This window comes from Armigeres subalbatus, chromosome 2 (genome assembly GCF_024139115.2).
Source record: "Armigeres subalbatus isolate Guangzhou_Male chromosome 2, GZ_Asu_2, whole genome shotgun sequence".
In the NCBI taxonomy this organism is placed as follows: domain Eukaryota; kingdom Metazoa; phylum Arthropoda; class Insecta; order Diptera; family Culicidae; genus Armigeres; species Armigeres subalbatus.
In genome coordinates, this window is record NC_085140.1 from 48,868,665 (window position 1) to 48,884,579 (window position 15,915).

Genomic DNA, 15,915 nt, shown 5'->3' on the forward strand with positions numbered 1-15,915 from the left:
GGAGAAAAGTTTTTTCACTACTTTTGGTGTAGCAACGCCCTCGCAACGTGAACAAAACCCCAAACCACGCTGGCTATCAGGATCATCATCAAATGCTCATATGATAATATCTTTCCAGAGTGCTTTTTGATTAGGAATAATATTTTTACACAAATAAAGATGATATCCTGTGCTCAGATGCTATTGCAATGCCTGCATAATAGTCTTATACATTGGAATCGGTGCACGTCGTCAACCACGCAGTCCACGGAGGGTCCGCAAATCGTTTTCCACCTGATCGATCCATTTTGCTCGCTGCGCACCCCGGCTTCTTGTTGCCGACGGATCGTTGACGAGAACGATTTTCACCGGATTGCTGTCCGATATTCTGTCTACGTGTCCGGCCCACCGAAGTCGTCCGATTTTAGCGGAGTGAACTAATATCAAGATATGCGATGGAAAAGATTTTTTCACTGATGAAGGAAATAAAGCCTCTGCCAATCGTGTCTTTATTTCATTTTATTTCAAATCACGATTTGTTATTATTGAGCAATTTTCGTCTGCTCGGGTACATTTGTAGCTTCATTTCCTAACTCCCATTTAAATTGAATAAAACTCTACTTCAACTCTCTTTGTTGCAACGTTTGGCTATTATTTCATACCACGGTATACAGAAAACAAGGTAGGCTCGTTAGAAAAATGACACTTCGAATGTGACGCATGTTTTATCGCCACATGTTAGAGTACAAAAGTGAGCATGCTGCGACCGTAGAGCATCGTCTCGGTCCAGCTTGTGCGAAGATAGCAGTGACGTCACATGTTTACATTCAAACTGCATGTTTATATACGTGATGAGCCTGCCTTGTTTTTTGTATGCCGTGATTTCAAACAGTTGAACTGTAAAACCATCAAGAGAAGAGAAAGACACCAATACCCTTGGATGAATCGTTCTGTTTTTCTTGTTTTTCTTCTGTTACTAAATTGTAAAAACAAGTGATAGGTTGAAACTAGCATCCGCTAAAAACAATTCTTCTCCTCCCTGTTGAGCTGTATCATTCGGGCTCGAACGGCAATAAATATGCTATATCAGCCTGCTGGATCTAGGACCTGTGATTCGCGAGGTAGATCATCGATCTCAGTTGTTCATTCACTTGGAACGGATTCGGAAGCCTACAATGGTTATGTGGCGATGGTAAGCTTTTGTCTGATTGGTGGATCTTATTCTTATGACTATTTTTGTTTCGGAACAGCATCATTTTGGCATTGATTTGCTTCACCAATGGGTTCACACAAGCACTTGAGACATTACAATGTGAACAGAAAAGTTCCAAAAAATGTATCATCTCAATGATTGCGCAAAGTGACATGGCAGCATTCCCCGATCTGTCCGAGAGATTTACGCTTCAGATTAAAGGAGGTGATTTGACGACATTCGATGCGAGTATGTGCGACCAGTTAAAACATTTGAGAAAACTGCAACTGGGCTCGCTTGGATTGAAGGAGCTATGTTTGTCGTCGGAACAGGTGGAAGTTTCTGCAGCAGGCAATCGAATCGAAGAAGTGAACTTCAGTAACTCCGACTCCCCATTTAAGCTCCAAATACTAGATCTTAAGAATAATGCTTTGAAAGCGTTAAATGGATTCCATGTTCTGGTGAATTTGATTGAAGTTCATCTTGAAAATAATGAACTTGATTTTTTGGATTGGGAAGTTTTTAAACCAATGTCAAAACTGGAAAGGTTATATTTGAATGGAAACAAAATAGGAGGTGTAACGGCTAACGAACCCATAACATTGCCTGTTTTGGAGTACCTATCACTTGCGAATAACCAGCTGACAAGTCTTGATGTGTCACATTGGCATTTCGACTCCTTGGTGGAATATGATTTCAGCTCGAACAATCTGTCACGGGTAGATAACTTGACTGGCCAGTTTCCAAGCTCCCAAGTGGTGCTTTTGGCCAATAATCAATGGTACTGCAAGTGGCTTCAGGATACTTTGGAACATTTTAATGAAACCTATGTCACAATCAGAGGGCAGGACAAGGATTGCGAAGGCATTACGTCGGCTAATATCTGCTGCACGCCAGAAAGTGATATACTTCACGAAGATACCGAGTGGCTAAATAAATTGGATATGCTAGAAAAGGAACATAAATCTATGCAAATGGATCTGGAGACGAAATTTTCCAATCTGAAGAGAAATAATGAACTGATCAAGTTGGAGAATCAATTGATGATGATAGTGCCAACGTTGCCGGGAGTTGAAAGCAATAGCTCGAGGAAGAATTCGATGTACGATCTTTCAGAGCAGAAATTTCGAGAAATTAAATCGATGGCAGATCTTGCACTGAAGCAGGTGTCAGTTCAGCAAGAAGAGTGCGATCGATCGCAACGACGCCTAGCCTACATGATAATGGAGCTGAAGAAATCTTTCGAGCGCAGTAAGAAAACTATTGCCAGGACGCAGACGATGTTCGACCATTTGCAAGCTAGCATCAGCAATAAAATGACGAGCAAATAGTGTAAATAATTTGGAATGTGTGGTTGACATAAAATGTGCTTAGATTTTTTTTTGTCTTTATTTAAGAGGTTTTCAGCCATAGGCTGGCTCACCTCTTAGGTGCTTAGATCAATAAATAGGTCTGAGATAAAAAAATAAAAGGGTTAAATAATTGTGAAGTCCTTTGTTTTATTAATTTCAGACAAAGTACATAAAAGTCTTCTCCATTCAATTCGATCCATGACTGCACGTCGCCAGCCACGCAGTCTGCAGAGGTTCCACAAATCGTCTTCCACTTGATTGAATATCGACCTATGCAACTTCTATTAGCTACTAATTATTACGTATACAGTAAGATCCAAATTTTATAACCCCCTGGTGAATTTTGATAAAATGGGGCATGTGACAAAATCGGAAAAAAACATTTTAAATTTTTCAATTTATTTTACAAATATGAATCAGTTTATGTCTTGGAAGGGCAACATGCGTTAACGGTTCTCGTTATTTCTTGTCGAACATGCTTACAAAATCAAACAACAGAATCTAATCTGAAAGGTACATAAACATAATATAATATTTCGATGCATCAGTAGGAGCATATGATGATATCTAACGTTTGAAAAAAAAAATCGTTCGATGTAACAATCTCCTAAGCTTCACACGAATTAAGAAAATGAACATGATATCGATTGGAACACGAGACAAATAATTATAAACGCGGGAAGCGCCGCACAGTGCTTTGTCCCTTGGACAAAATGGAAAAATCGACTCTCGTATTTAGTCGAATCAAGTAGTCCATGATATTAACATATTTTTCAATTATGCAGTATGTGCATTAGTATCTTTGTGAGGTAACTGGGACGATCAAAACAACTCGTGTTTGTAAACATTTCCATCGCTGGAAGTGGATGATTTATCACCTGCTAGTGAAAAGCATCTTTTTCGTTGCCTAAGCTTTCGAATGGTATCTTTCATTGTGAAAATCGATAAGGCAAGCGTAAAATTAAGTAAGTAAAATCCAATTCAATGTGTTTCAGTTAGACATATTTTGATCATTGTGATAAGTAAAGCTTCAAAGTCATGGGCATGAAGTTATATAAGAAGAAATAATCTACAACTTCAAACAGCTTTTTAAAAAAGTACATCAAAACACATCTCTGAAAATCACACCAGATCTCACTTTTAGTATTCTTAAGAGAATGGAAGTGATTCCAGCTGCTCTTATTTGCTCTATAAATAGCTGTTAACGATTTTCTAGGTGATACTCTTGCGCTCTATAACATGGATATATACAAACAGTGGCTTTCCGTTGATCCGTCCCAACGAAAAGCTCATGTATTGAAGTTTCTGTCTGATTTATATAAGGGAAGATCCATTAATTACGTAACGCAAAAATTGGGCATTTTCAACCCCCCCTCCCCCCTATGTCACACTTTTTGTATGGAACGTCTGAAAATTTTGTATGGATCGTCACACTTTGGCCAACCCCCCCCCCCCCCCCCAAGCGGTACGTAATTTGTGGGCGCCCCCCAACCCAGATAATTTCTCCGAGGAACTTGAGAAAGAACTGAAGCAGTTTTTCACACAACACAACACACAACACACAACAATTTTAGGAAGCTGAGTGCTCAGATGAGGGCCTGCTTGTCGTGGCTCTAATTCCATTAAAAATTATCGCCATCAAAAACAACACTATCCTCTGGTAAATCCGCGGTCATGTTCAACATCCTACATTCTATGGCCAACCAGAAGCTCCCAGTCGAGCCATTCCTCGAGCACGACGACACGCCATATCGTCCCTGACGCCAAGTGACCAGATGAGCTGCTGAAATTCCATTATTATGATGATTCCCTGATTCTCGAATCCTAATCCCCGTCCATCCTTAAACATTGTAAACCTAACCTAGAGTCACCACGAGTACGCTGGCTTCTACCCCTCTGTTACTAACTTCATAATAAAATGATATTGATTGTACATATCACAAAGAACCATGGCTCCGTAAAGTGTTATACAGGCCTGAAGTCAATACTGAATAAATAAAAAAGATTTAAAATATTTGAAGTAACTTAATTTTCTTTTATTTACAACGGTTGAAACAAAATCATTAAACGTTTTATGGAGCTTAACAGTTTTCAAAAGTTTCTGCCATTTACTCTTCTAAAATAAATCTCGTTACTTATGGTTTGATGTTCAAATCACCCAGGCTTTTATTTTAGTTATTCTGTTGACACAGTTTATTTCGCCCTACTAGTGTTCTCCCGCAACAGCTTGAACTGCTTTTGAAGCCCTGAAATCTTACCCATCTCGTGATGAAGCGCTTTCCTTAGTTGCAAGATCGTGAATTCAAGATTCTTGATTAATTTATCATTGGTCATTTGCTTCTCCTCTTGCGTATTTTTTTCTTTTTCCAGATTTGATTTCAGCTGGACTGCCTGTTTCGTCAAAGCATCAAAATTAACCTTATCGAAGCTTTCTTCAGGTGCCATTATTGGGATGTTAGATTTTTCTTGCAAATCATTCAAAAGGCGCGATAATTCTCTAAATTTATCTTCCTGATCCATCTGAATGCCTTTTATTTTTCTTTCAAGATCTTTCCTGATCTGTTGCTGATCGTTTGTGAGGTTTCCCAACCGCTCCCATCCGTTATCGACTGAAATTTCGTCCGAAGCGCAGCATATTTCACCGGAGGTGTTAAGGCATCCCATATCCGCATCGCCAACGTTTACTGAATTGGCTTCAAACATCTGCATCGTGTCGTTCAACCATTTGCAATGCCACCCATTTCTAGAGAGCAAAACAGTTTGCAAGCTGGAAAATCGCTCCACAATGTCTATGCCATCGACGTAAATCAAATCATTCGAACTGACGTCCCAGGTGGTCATCGATCCAAAGTTCCAGTTGCCCACGTTCAACTTGGTAAGTCTATTACCCGCCAATGACAAATACTCCAACTCTGGCAAATTGATTCCATCCGTCGTCATCACCATGGTGAGTAGGTTCCGATCCAGGTGTAGCTCCTTCAAATTTTGCATTAGTGCAAAAACACTGAAGTCAAGAGTTTCCAGCTCGTTGTCTTCCAAATGCAGCTCGACCAAATTCGTTAGCACTTCAAAACCGTCCAAATGTGTCAGACGATTCCGCTGAAGATCCAGTTGTTGTAACTTGTACGCCCCTCCCGAGGTTTTGAATCTAACCACGTGGATTTGATTATCGGTAGCTGTCAGGTCTGTGATATCTGGATTCACATAAAGTTCCTGCAAACCCAGGGGTCCTAATTGCAGTTTTTGGACGGATTTCAGCTGATTGGACAGCCTGAGCCCGAAGGAAGTCAAATTGCCTCCCTTTATTTGGAGGGATGTTTTACCATTGAGATCTGGTAACGAGACATCGCTGAATGAGTCATTCAATGAGAGAATTATGCAATTTTTGGATTTAGCTGATCCGCACACTGAGCCTAGAACTAGGTTCTGGAAGGATATCACCAAAAAGAGGCTAAAATTGAAGAAAAGATTAAATATAAAAATTGTTAAATAGAATAATTTGACAAGTACTACCTAAGGACGAGCTTCATTTTAATCAAACCTCACACTTCGATCAGGATGAATCAACTGAGCGGAATAAAGGGTTTAGTGATTTCAGTTGGATGCATGCATTGATAACAATCTTCGAAGTCATCACTAGCCTGTTCGCTTTTGATCTGTCCGATTTTCTACAATGTATTATGAATATTTATTGCATTATTGTAGAATGGAGTATGATTATACCATCAAGCGCAGGAGCACAGCGACTTTCAACTGTTTAAGCCGGCCGCAGTCTTCTTCTTATTGGCATTACATCCCCACACTGGGACAGAGCCGCCTCGCAGCTTAGTGTTCATTAAGCACTTCCACAGTTATTAACTGCGAGGTTTCTAAGCCAGGTTACCATTTTTGCATTCGTATATCATGAGGCTAACACGATGATACTTTTATGCCCAGGGAAGTCGAGACAATTTCCAATCCGAAAATTACCTAGACCGGCACCGGGAATCGAACCCAGCCACCCTCAGCATGGTCTTGCTTTGTAGCCGCGCGTCTTACCGCACGACTAAAGCCGGCCGCAGTACATCTGCAAAATTAGTTTTTCATTTCATATTGATTTCAAAATAATACAAAATGATTTTTCATATCTGGCTTTATTTAAAAGAAATATTTCATTTCTGCGATTTTTTTTTCAAATGTCATACTTGTAAGGGCATTTTATTCTTAAGGTTCTAAAGTAGCTGACTTTTGGACGCTTTTTCTGCTTTGCGCTAGCGGGCTTGAGACGAGATAAATCTTTATGCATCAACAGCATGTTCCAAAGGCGGTCTTGAAGCCAGGTGACCTTACCAGCAATGTTGAATTGAAATCGAGTACAGTGATCATTCGTTATTTGGGGAACGACCTCGCCCCAATTGGGGCGTTTTAACAAGCGTTAATGTTATTTACTTTTTGCATTGAATAAAGGAAATTTTTAGGCGCTAAAAAGTATCGGTCCCGCCAAACACGGAAACAAAGGTCAACACGATTTTGACATCACATTTTGACGTTTTGCTGCGTTTCAATGGGGTTTCGCCCCAATTAGTGAACCCCATCTAAAAAGCGCACCAACTAAAAAAAAGCATATTTCCACTGTAAATCTACTTTCCGAACTACTCATCGTGTTTTTATGCTTTCCAATCATTTGAATATTACTCAGTTCGACGAATTGAACTGATACCTGTGTGTGTGTTCAAAAGATTTTCTTAGAAAGCTCAAAATAATTTCCCGAGAAGATTTGGAGATTTTTACAATGAAATTCGAATGAGGCTCCCGAGGATATTCGGAATAATATACCAAAGAAATTCGGAGAAAATTAAGAAGAATTCCTAGAGAAATTTTACCGAGGAAATTAAAAAAAAATCAGTGGAAACTCCAAAGAAAACTTCTCAATAAAATTGGGAAAGATTTCACGAAGATTTCGGAGGTATTCCCCGAGGCAATTTGGAGGGATTGCCAAGGGAAGTTTAGAAGAATTGCCCATGGAAATTGAGAGGAATTGCCCGAGGAATTTCCCAAAGAAGTTCGGAGAAATTCATCTTAGAAATTCGGAGGCATGTCAGGAAATAATTCCGAGAAAATTCGTAGGAATTTCCCGTGGCAATTCTAAAGGTATTTCCTGAGAAAATTCTGAGGAATTCTCTGAGAAAAAACGGAGGAATTTCAGGAGGTTTTTCGAACTTATTTTCAGAGGAAATTCGTAGAAATTTATGAGCAAATTCGGAGATATTTTCCGAGGAAATTTGAAGGGATTTCTCGAGAAAGTTCAGAGGAATGTAACGAGGAATTTTCTGGAAAAAAATGGAGAAACTAATTTTTCGAAGAGGTTAGGAGGAATTTTCCGAGAAAATGCAAAGGAATTAAAGAGGAAATTCGGAGGAGTTTTCCGAGAAAGGAAGGAAAGGAGGAAATTCTCAAGGAAATGTTTCAGGAAAGTGGGGAAGTGTAGAAAAATTACCCAAAAAAATGTGGAGGAATTGACCGAGGAAATTCAGATTAATTTTTAGAGAACATTCGTAGGAATTTTCCGAGGAAATTTGAAGAAATTTCCCGAAGAACGTTAGTGAGGAAACTTATCGGAAATTTGGGGAAATTTCTCAAGAAAATTTGAAGAGATTTCTAAGTTGCTTTCAAATGCCTCTGAATATTAAGTCTCACGTTCCTATATTCAACTTTGAAAGGCATCTTAAGCAGCATTTGGCAACGCAAATCAGTAAGATGAGGAAACAACTTAGAACATGAAGTGTGATTATCGTACATGTGTACTACTTACCTGATTTTATAAAGTTTTGACTCGACTTTATGGCGTTGTGCCACACGAAACAAAAAACCCATATTAACCCCCCTAGCGGCGATGGTGCCTTTCTCGTGCATCATAATATGTATTAAAAAAAAGTACATAAGATAGGTCCAAATAACACTTTGGGGCGATAGATCCCATAATTTACAACAATTCCCATTTGTTTGCATTCATTGCTAAACATTTTTGCTCCAAACGAAATATTTTTTTCGATTTTAATTTTTTTCCAAGGGGGACACTTGGGAAAAACAGTAATTTGGAAATAACTCCGGAACGCAATGGCCGATCTGGCCAATTTTCAATAGGAAACAATGGGACCGGATTCCACGTCGAATGCAACTTGTTGCGAGCAAATCGACACACATACACACATATACACACACACAGACAAACATCACCTCGGTTCGTCGAGCTGAGTCGATTTGTATACAACACCATGGGTCTACGGGCCTTCTATAAAAAGTTTGTTATCGGAACGAACATATAGCTTTTCGGTACACTTAGTGTACGACAAAGGCAAAAAATGGAAAAATTTAGACGTTCTTTTTATTTTTTTACGAACAATAATGATTTTCGTGAATCAACTTTCTCCGCATGTGGTTTATTATGAATCATTCCTAAGTACCTGTCAAGAATTTTGTAACCTTTTTTGACAAGAAATTATGGGATTCGTCCACGTATTCTACCTTTGCAAGGCGTAAACTGATTCATGTTTGTGAATCCAATAAAAAATTGAAAATATTTTTGAAATTCAGACCAATTTTCAAAGAAAATTTCTCAAGGAAGTTTCGGGGAAGTTTCCTGAAGAAATATGAAGGACTATTCTAACAACGTTGTAGGCATTTCTTGAACAAATTTGGAGGAACTTTCGAAGAGTCGACGTTTTCCGAGAAAAATCGGAGGAAATTTTCTAGATAATTCAATGGAATTTTCGAGAAAATTCAAAGGAGGGTTTTCCGTGCAAATTGAAAGGAATTTCTCAAGGGCACACGTATGAATTTCCCGAGAAAAGTAGTTATTCGTGGTAATTCGGAGGAAATTCGAAGGAATATCTCGAAATAGTTCGGAGGAATATCCCAAGGAAATTCGAAATTCGGATTTCTTGAAAATATTAGAGGAATTTCCCGAGAAAATTCAAATGATTTTCAAGCAAACTAGGAGGAATGTCCCGAGGAACTCGGAGAAGGATTTGCTTAGAAAATTCGGAGGAAATTCGGTTTACTTACAATAAATAGTTGTATTTTAATTTCTATGTAGCGAAAAAGAGACAAAGCTAATCAGTACAGAGCCCTTTAGATGAATGATATAAAAACGTATATAGCGTACTATTACTACTACTTCTTCTACTGTTTCTACAGTTGAAAAATCAATGCTAGAATAAGGTGAACTGTAGGCCAGATTCTGAACGAATAGAGGAAATCATTAAAGATTGTTTATTTAGATCCATTAGATTGTTGAAAAGAAAAGAGAAATAAGATAATTGCAGTAGTACTATTGATATCATGGCAGATTATGCAAGACGCTCAAAAATCTAACAAACCTTGGTACAGATTGACACATACCTGAAAAGAGAGAAAGGGAAAATATTAATAATGCTTATTTATTGATTTAAATTATGAATCAAACAGTGAATAAAACTAGTAGAAGATAAATATTAGAAAGCTAGAGGCGCTCTCTAGTAACATTTTAGTTTTATGCTGGTTTTATTGAAGTCATGAAGAGCAAATTATGGTTTTCATGACCATTATGTTACTTGGGCTGTTATCCTATAGGTACAGCTATTATGATCAACATGATCTTGATGGTACAGCTATTGTGATCAACAACCACAGCAGCTGCGATTCGGCAATGTTCCAGCGGAAAATGTAATTCCAATAAAAATAAGGAGAACCAGGATTTCGAATAAAGATTGTAAAATTTTTGTTGGGTTGGTTTGCTTGTTCCCAAATGTGAAATTTGGGCTACTGTGATAAAAAAGGACATCTGACACACAAAGTACCGCACAATGGATACGTTTGCGTACGTTTTGACAGTTTTTCCATGGGAAAACTGCCAAAACGTACTCAAACGTATTAATTTTGCGTGGCTCTTCAAAGTAGGCGAAATGCGTAGTACTTAGCTTTAGCTTGATTGACTGTACACATCGTAGTTGCTAATCGTTATAGGCCGAGAAACAACAGCAGAGTACACCAACTGAATAGTTTTCTCGGGACTAGAAAGCTACTCTCACTTGTGTACATGCTTCGGAATTTCTTTAATTCAAGACCAATGACGATGCCGGCCACGTCCTCACAGTCAATTAGGATAAGGGGAAGAAAATTAGTTCATTGCTCATTGAGACCGAGAAATCCTCTGGATCTCCATGAGCGCACTGGAAAGAAATAGTATGTTAGTTGGGAAGGAAATCTATTAGAAATCGCCTTGGTAAACGATTATGTCCAATTTCGGACTCTCTCCCACTGTGTGAAATGAACTCATCGAAAATCGTTAGCTATCAGTTACACTTAAATGAGTAACATGGCAGTTACTCATGATATGTGTTGTTCCAGTAGAGCCCCGTGATGTGTGAATGTAACACAAAATTGTGTAAGTTATTTTAAGCGTGTGCGTCTTTCGCACTGCTCAAAACGATCAGAGTGAGCGTGTTTTGATTGTCGTTCGCTTTTTTACTTTCCCAGTGATATTCGAAAATTTCCATAAAAAATGTGAAATTGACAGTAAAGAAATCAAGGTATGGCAATAAATAAATATAAATTTTCCATAAACAATTGAGAATTTTTCACAAAACAAAAGTAAATTAGCACTTAAAAACAAAAATTGCAATTATAAAAGAAGAATTTTCCATAAAGGAATCAAAATGTTTCACGGTAAAAAAATACAAAATTTCCATAAATAGTTCAATTTACCACAAAATAATCAATGAAGAGCAATAAGAAAATAAGAAAATTTCTATGACAAAATACAAAATAGTAATAAAGTTGACAAAATTTTCCATGAACTTTAAACGCTTTTAAAGAAGGGATAATCTATAGATCAGCTCAGCTTTATTGCTATATTATATCTCTTTATGGAAATTTGCATATTTTTTTATTGCTCTGTATTGATGTTTTCGTGGAGAAATTTTGAATTCCTCGTCGAAAAAAAAAAATTTTTGTTATTGTTCATTGCTAATATTGATTTATTTATGGATGTTTTGTATTTTTGCCTTTCTCGTACGACAAAGTTGTACCAGAAGTCTATAATTTCACTCCAAAAGTCGAGTTTTGAAAGGAGGATCGGAGACCCATCCATAGTACTATATACCAATCGGGTCACCTCGTAAAACTGAGCACATCTAAGAGTTATATAACTGGGATAAACAGAGAAGTAATGATTTTTTGACTAAAACGTTTTGTTATTTGTCACAAGAAAATTATGAACCAGGAGTAACAGAGTAGAGCAAGAATCATAATTCGGCGTCAAATACGTGTGTTTTCTTAAAAATAGTCAATGTTTCTAAAATAAGCCAAAAATAGCTTCCACTAAAACTTTTTTTTATTTTCAACTTCTCCATTGACCTGATGTCGTTAGAATGTGTATTTTGAAGTCAAGTTTTTGTGGTAAAAATTTGGAAAAAATATAAATATGGGTTTTTAAGATATTTCATTTTTTTAAATTTGAATATCATTTTTTCAGTGTAAAATATGTTTGTTACCAGTGTAATATTTTCTCCATAGAGCCCTATTAGTCCCCTATAGTTCGTTCTCGGACAGTTTTTTCGTACAATGAACGGTTTCTGAGATGCAATTTTTTCAAATTAATTTGCTCGAAAACACATTCGACCTTTTTATAAATTACTCGAGGGTCGATTTTATTATGTTGCAAGTTTCAATCGAATCAATTATCATCATCATTTACATTATTATCATCCGTCATGTCTGTCTGTGCGTGTGTTTGTATGTGTGTAGCCTTTGAATATTTTTGTATGTTCAACTGGTTTCATTCGACGGAGCGAAGTTCCTAGTTCGACACTATTGTTTTTGTTTTTCAATAAATCAAGCAGGCTTATTGATTATATTTTTATTTTTCAATCAACAAAAACACTGTTTACATTCACACATTGAATCATTTATCATTTTAGCCGTGGCGCAATCCTCTACTCCCTTAATTGAGTAATTTTTAAACAGCGTGAAAATTCCTAATTGTTTATGGAAATTTTGCATTATTTGTGGAAATTGTATATTTAGTTATTGCTCATACCCTGATTTCTTTATTGGCAATTTCCTAATTTTTCCTGGAAATTTTTCTAATGTTTTAGGGGGAGTTTTTATTTGATCCTCGGTAGACAGTGATAGTAGAGCGATTCCAAGCAACAGCATCAAAATTTAAGAAAATTTTTAATTCATGATTTTCTATTGAGTTGAAACTTTGCGCAGTTTTTCAATTTCATCTAAATCGTCATTTTTCGATATCAAATCTTCATATTGAGTCACGACTAACTTTTCAAAAGGGTGTATGTGAAAATGGTTCAAAAATATTTAAAAAGCTGCACAGCAAAAACGGAATGTTCGATTGTTATGATTTTTTCAGCAAAGTTAGACAACTAAATGGTGATTCTTAAGAAAATGTGCACAGTAAAAAAAATTTTTTGCCTTTAAAATATCATTTTGTCACAAAAACTCAAATATCTCAAAACCCTATCTTTTTTCGAACGTTATTTTTTTAGGGAAAACGGTCCATTATATTAGCTATCTACCATAAAAATGGTGATGGTAAACTAATAAACAAAAAAGATATACAGAAAAAATTTTTTTTTTACTAAATGTGAAAATTGTGAAATGTTTGAAATGTCATAACTTTTTGTTTATTAGTTTACCATCACCAAATTTTATGGTAGATAGCTAATATAATGGACCGTTTTCCCTAAAAATTACGTTCGAAAAAAGATAGGGTTTTGAGATATTTGAGTTTTGTGACAAAATGATATTTTTAAAGGCAAAAAAATATTTTTTCTGTGCACATTTTCTTAAGAATCACCATTTAGTTGTCTAACTTGCTGAAAAATCATAACAATCGAACATTCCGTTTTTGCTGTGCAGCTTTTAAATATTTTTGAACCATTTTCACATACACCCTTTTGAAAAGTTAGTCGACTCAATATGAAGATTTGATATCGAAAATGACGATTTAGATGAAATTGAAAACTGTGCAGAGTTTCAAATATTTTCGAAATGGTCGCTCAGGATCGACTGACATGCCCCCGTGGAATGCCTCAGTAGAAATAAATTATTGGCAGTGGCTGATTTTCTACCCGCCGCTGCCACATCCAGGCGCTTTAGTATATACGCAAAATAGCTAGCATGAGTTAACCGCCAGAAATTTGTATGCCGAAAGACATCTAACGCGGGTTTTCGTAAAATTAGGAACTTTTCATGAAAAACTATTTGGTACCGGTTATGAAGGATGGTGTCCGCTACTACGCCTACCAAATATTTTTTCGATTAAGGTGCTTAATTTTGAAAAATCGAACTTTAGATGTCTTTCACCATACTGATTTCCAGAAGTTAACTCCTAGTGTGCCGCTGTAAGCACGCTCAAAGCAGGCGATTCATTGCAATGTTCATCAAAACGGAAGTTATATAATTAGTTCACATTGTAGTTTGATTTTCAACGAAAAAAATTAAAAGATCATAGACCGGAACGAGAACCTAACTCTATTGGTAATCTATCTCCAGATTTGTAGTACTACGGGTTTGCTCGCAATGCTAATTGGAAACCCTATAGATGTATTAACTAGTTTTCAAGAGATCTCTGGAGTGAGGCCCCAGTCATAAACAAATCTCTGGAGAAAAGTAACCAAAGGTCTATGGGCCTGTTTTGAATGTTAAACAAGCCATTTGTTGTATTTTGATATGGCACATATTCTTTTGGTACTTTTCAAAGAATGTGTTCAGAGCATATTTTCTGATTTGTTAAGGAAATGACTTGGGTAAGATCACATTTTATTCTAAGGACCACAAAGAACATGTACCATATTTGAAACTAGTCGATAGATCTTGGATTACGCGAATAGACCTTAAGATTGTACTCCGGAGATTTCTTGAAAAGCGCAGAGCATATTCATATTCTATCCACATAGGATCGACATAGCATGCACCACTTGTGAAACTAGTAAGAAGACCGTTTGTTATATAGATATACTGCCCATTATCATTATTTGTAACATTTGCATTTTGACTGATTTTGTAAATCGTTTGTCGATCCTCCCCACAAATCATTTCCAGCTTACCACAGATAAGCAAGATAGTAGAGCCTATTTTACTGTGGTGGGATTAGATGCAGTAAATTGAGCTTTCTGTGCGATTCACAGGTTTTCTACAAAATGAACAAAAATGCGAGTGTTACAATTATGCGATCATGGGCTGTATAGATAGCATATAGATCAAAAGGCATTACGCCATAGATTTGTTAGACAATGCAGAACATATGTTGTGATCACATTCTATGCAAAGTGCTACAAAAAGGACGTATTACTTTTGAAACTAGTCGACACATTTTTTACCTTGACGCCGTGCTCTAGAGATTTCTTAGATGACCCAGATACGCATTCTATGCTAAGTATCACAAAGAGCATGTACCGTAATTGAATTTAAACGATTGACCTTTGGCTACGCAGGTAGACCTACCTCCAGGGATTTTTTGGATGACTCAGAACCAGGGAATCAATATTCGGGCTACGCCTAACAATATACTCTTTGTCGTCAACAGAGTTTGTTACTGACAAACGCACCTAGCGACAAACCTTTATCCGAACCCGAACACAATATGACAAAAATCATTTGCCTTGCATGCTCTTATATTTCCGAAAATTGGATGCTAATTTTGTAATCCTTGTTCGATTCTCGAATATTTCCATAAAAGCAAAAACTATGATAGCATAAAACCGAAATTTGCTCTAGAAATAATGCAAAATAACGGGTTGTAAAGTTAGCAACAATATTGTCTTCTTTTTTGTTGCTGACAATTTTTTTCGGATCTTTGTCATTATTATCTCCGACAAAAACAAAGCTTTGTCGTTAGTTCGCTTTTGTCGCTTGTTTCGCACGCGCATTCCAGAAAAAATGATTCCCTGCTCAGGACATATACTGTAAACACTTTCCATTCTAAGGACCGCAAGGAACATGTAGCATATTTGAAAAAGGTTGATGAACCTTTGACATGCGAATAGACTTTAAGGCATTACTTCAAGGTTTTCTTGTATAAATATAGACATAAGCTGTTAATCTTGACAGGGGACAAAAATCATATAAGTTACCGTTTCCAAAACGGTCAAAATTATTCAAATCGGTTGAAAATTGTTAAAGTTGAGAAAATATCAATTTCGGGGTACACATGAGTTTTTGTTGTTGGCCGCATAAGGGTTGAATTTGTTTTGCAATGTGTTTAAATGCTTTTGCCTGTCTGCCTCGGTGACATAAAATTGATGTAGAGGGTAAAAACTCATGTTCTGTCTTAAGTCAGTTTTTATTATAAACATAAAAAAATATATTTAAAAAAATTGATCCAAATTTGAGTGAAATCAGATGAGCATGCGG

General features: G+C 36.8%; 3 protein-coding genes across 4 annotated transcripts in view; 1 reads left to right on the forward strand and 2 right to left on the reverse strand.

Moving 5' to 3' along the window:
* LOC134218552 (uncharacterized) overlaps positions 1 to 15,915 on the reverse strand; it is a 508,615-nt gene that overhangs the window by 40,249 nt on the left and 452,451 nt on the right. The gene's annotated exons all lie outside the window — the stretch shown is intronic.
* LOC134214366 (nephrocan-like) lies at positions 1,030 to 2,660 on the forward strand. Its single transcript, XM_062693757.1, has 2 exons — positions 1,030 to 1,171; positions 1,230 to 2,660. Exons 1-2 carry the CDS (start codon positions 1,155 to 1,157, stop codon positions 2,500 to 2,502), a joined length of 1,290 nt encoding a protein of 429 aa, XP_062549741.1. The 5' UTR covers positions 1,030 to 1,154; the 3' UTR covers positions 2,503 to 2,660.
* Positions 4,531 to 6,167, reverse strand: LOC134214367 (leucine-rich repeat transmembrane protein FLRT3-like). The gene is made up of 2 exons (XM_062693758.1): positions 6,037 to 6,167; positions 4,531 to 5,974 (listed from the first exon to the last, which is right to left on the reverse strand). The coding sequence occupies exons 1-2, from the start codon at positions 6,051 to 6,053 to the stop codon at positions 4,717 to 4,719; spliced, it is 1,275 nt and encodes a 424-aa protein (XP_062549742.1). The 5' UTR covers positions 6,054 to 6,167; the 3' UTR covers positions 4,531 to 4,716.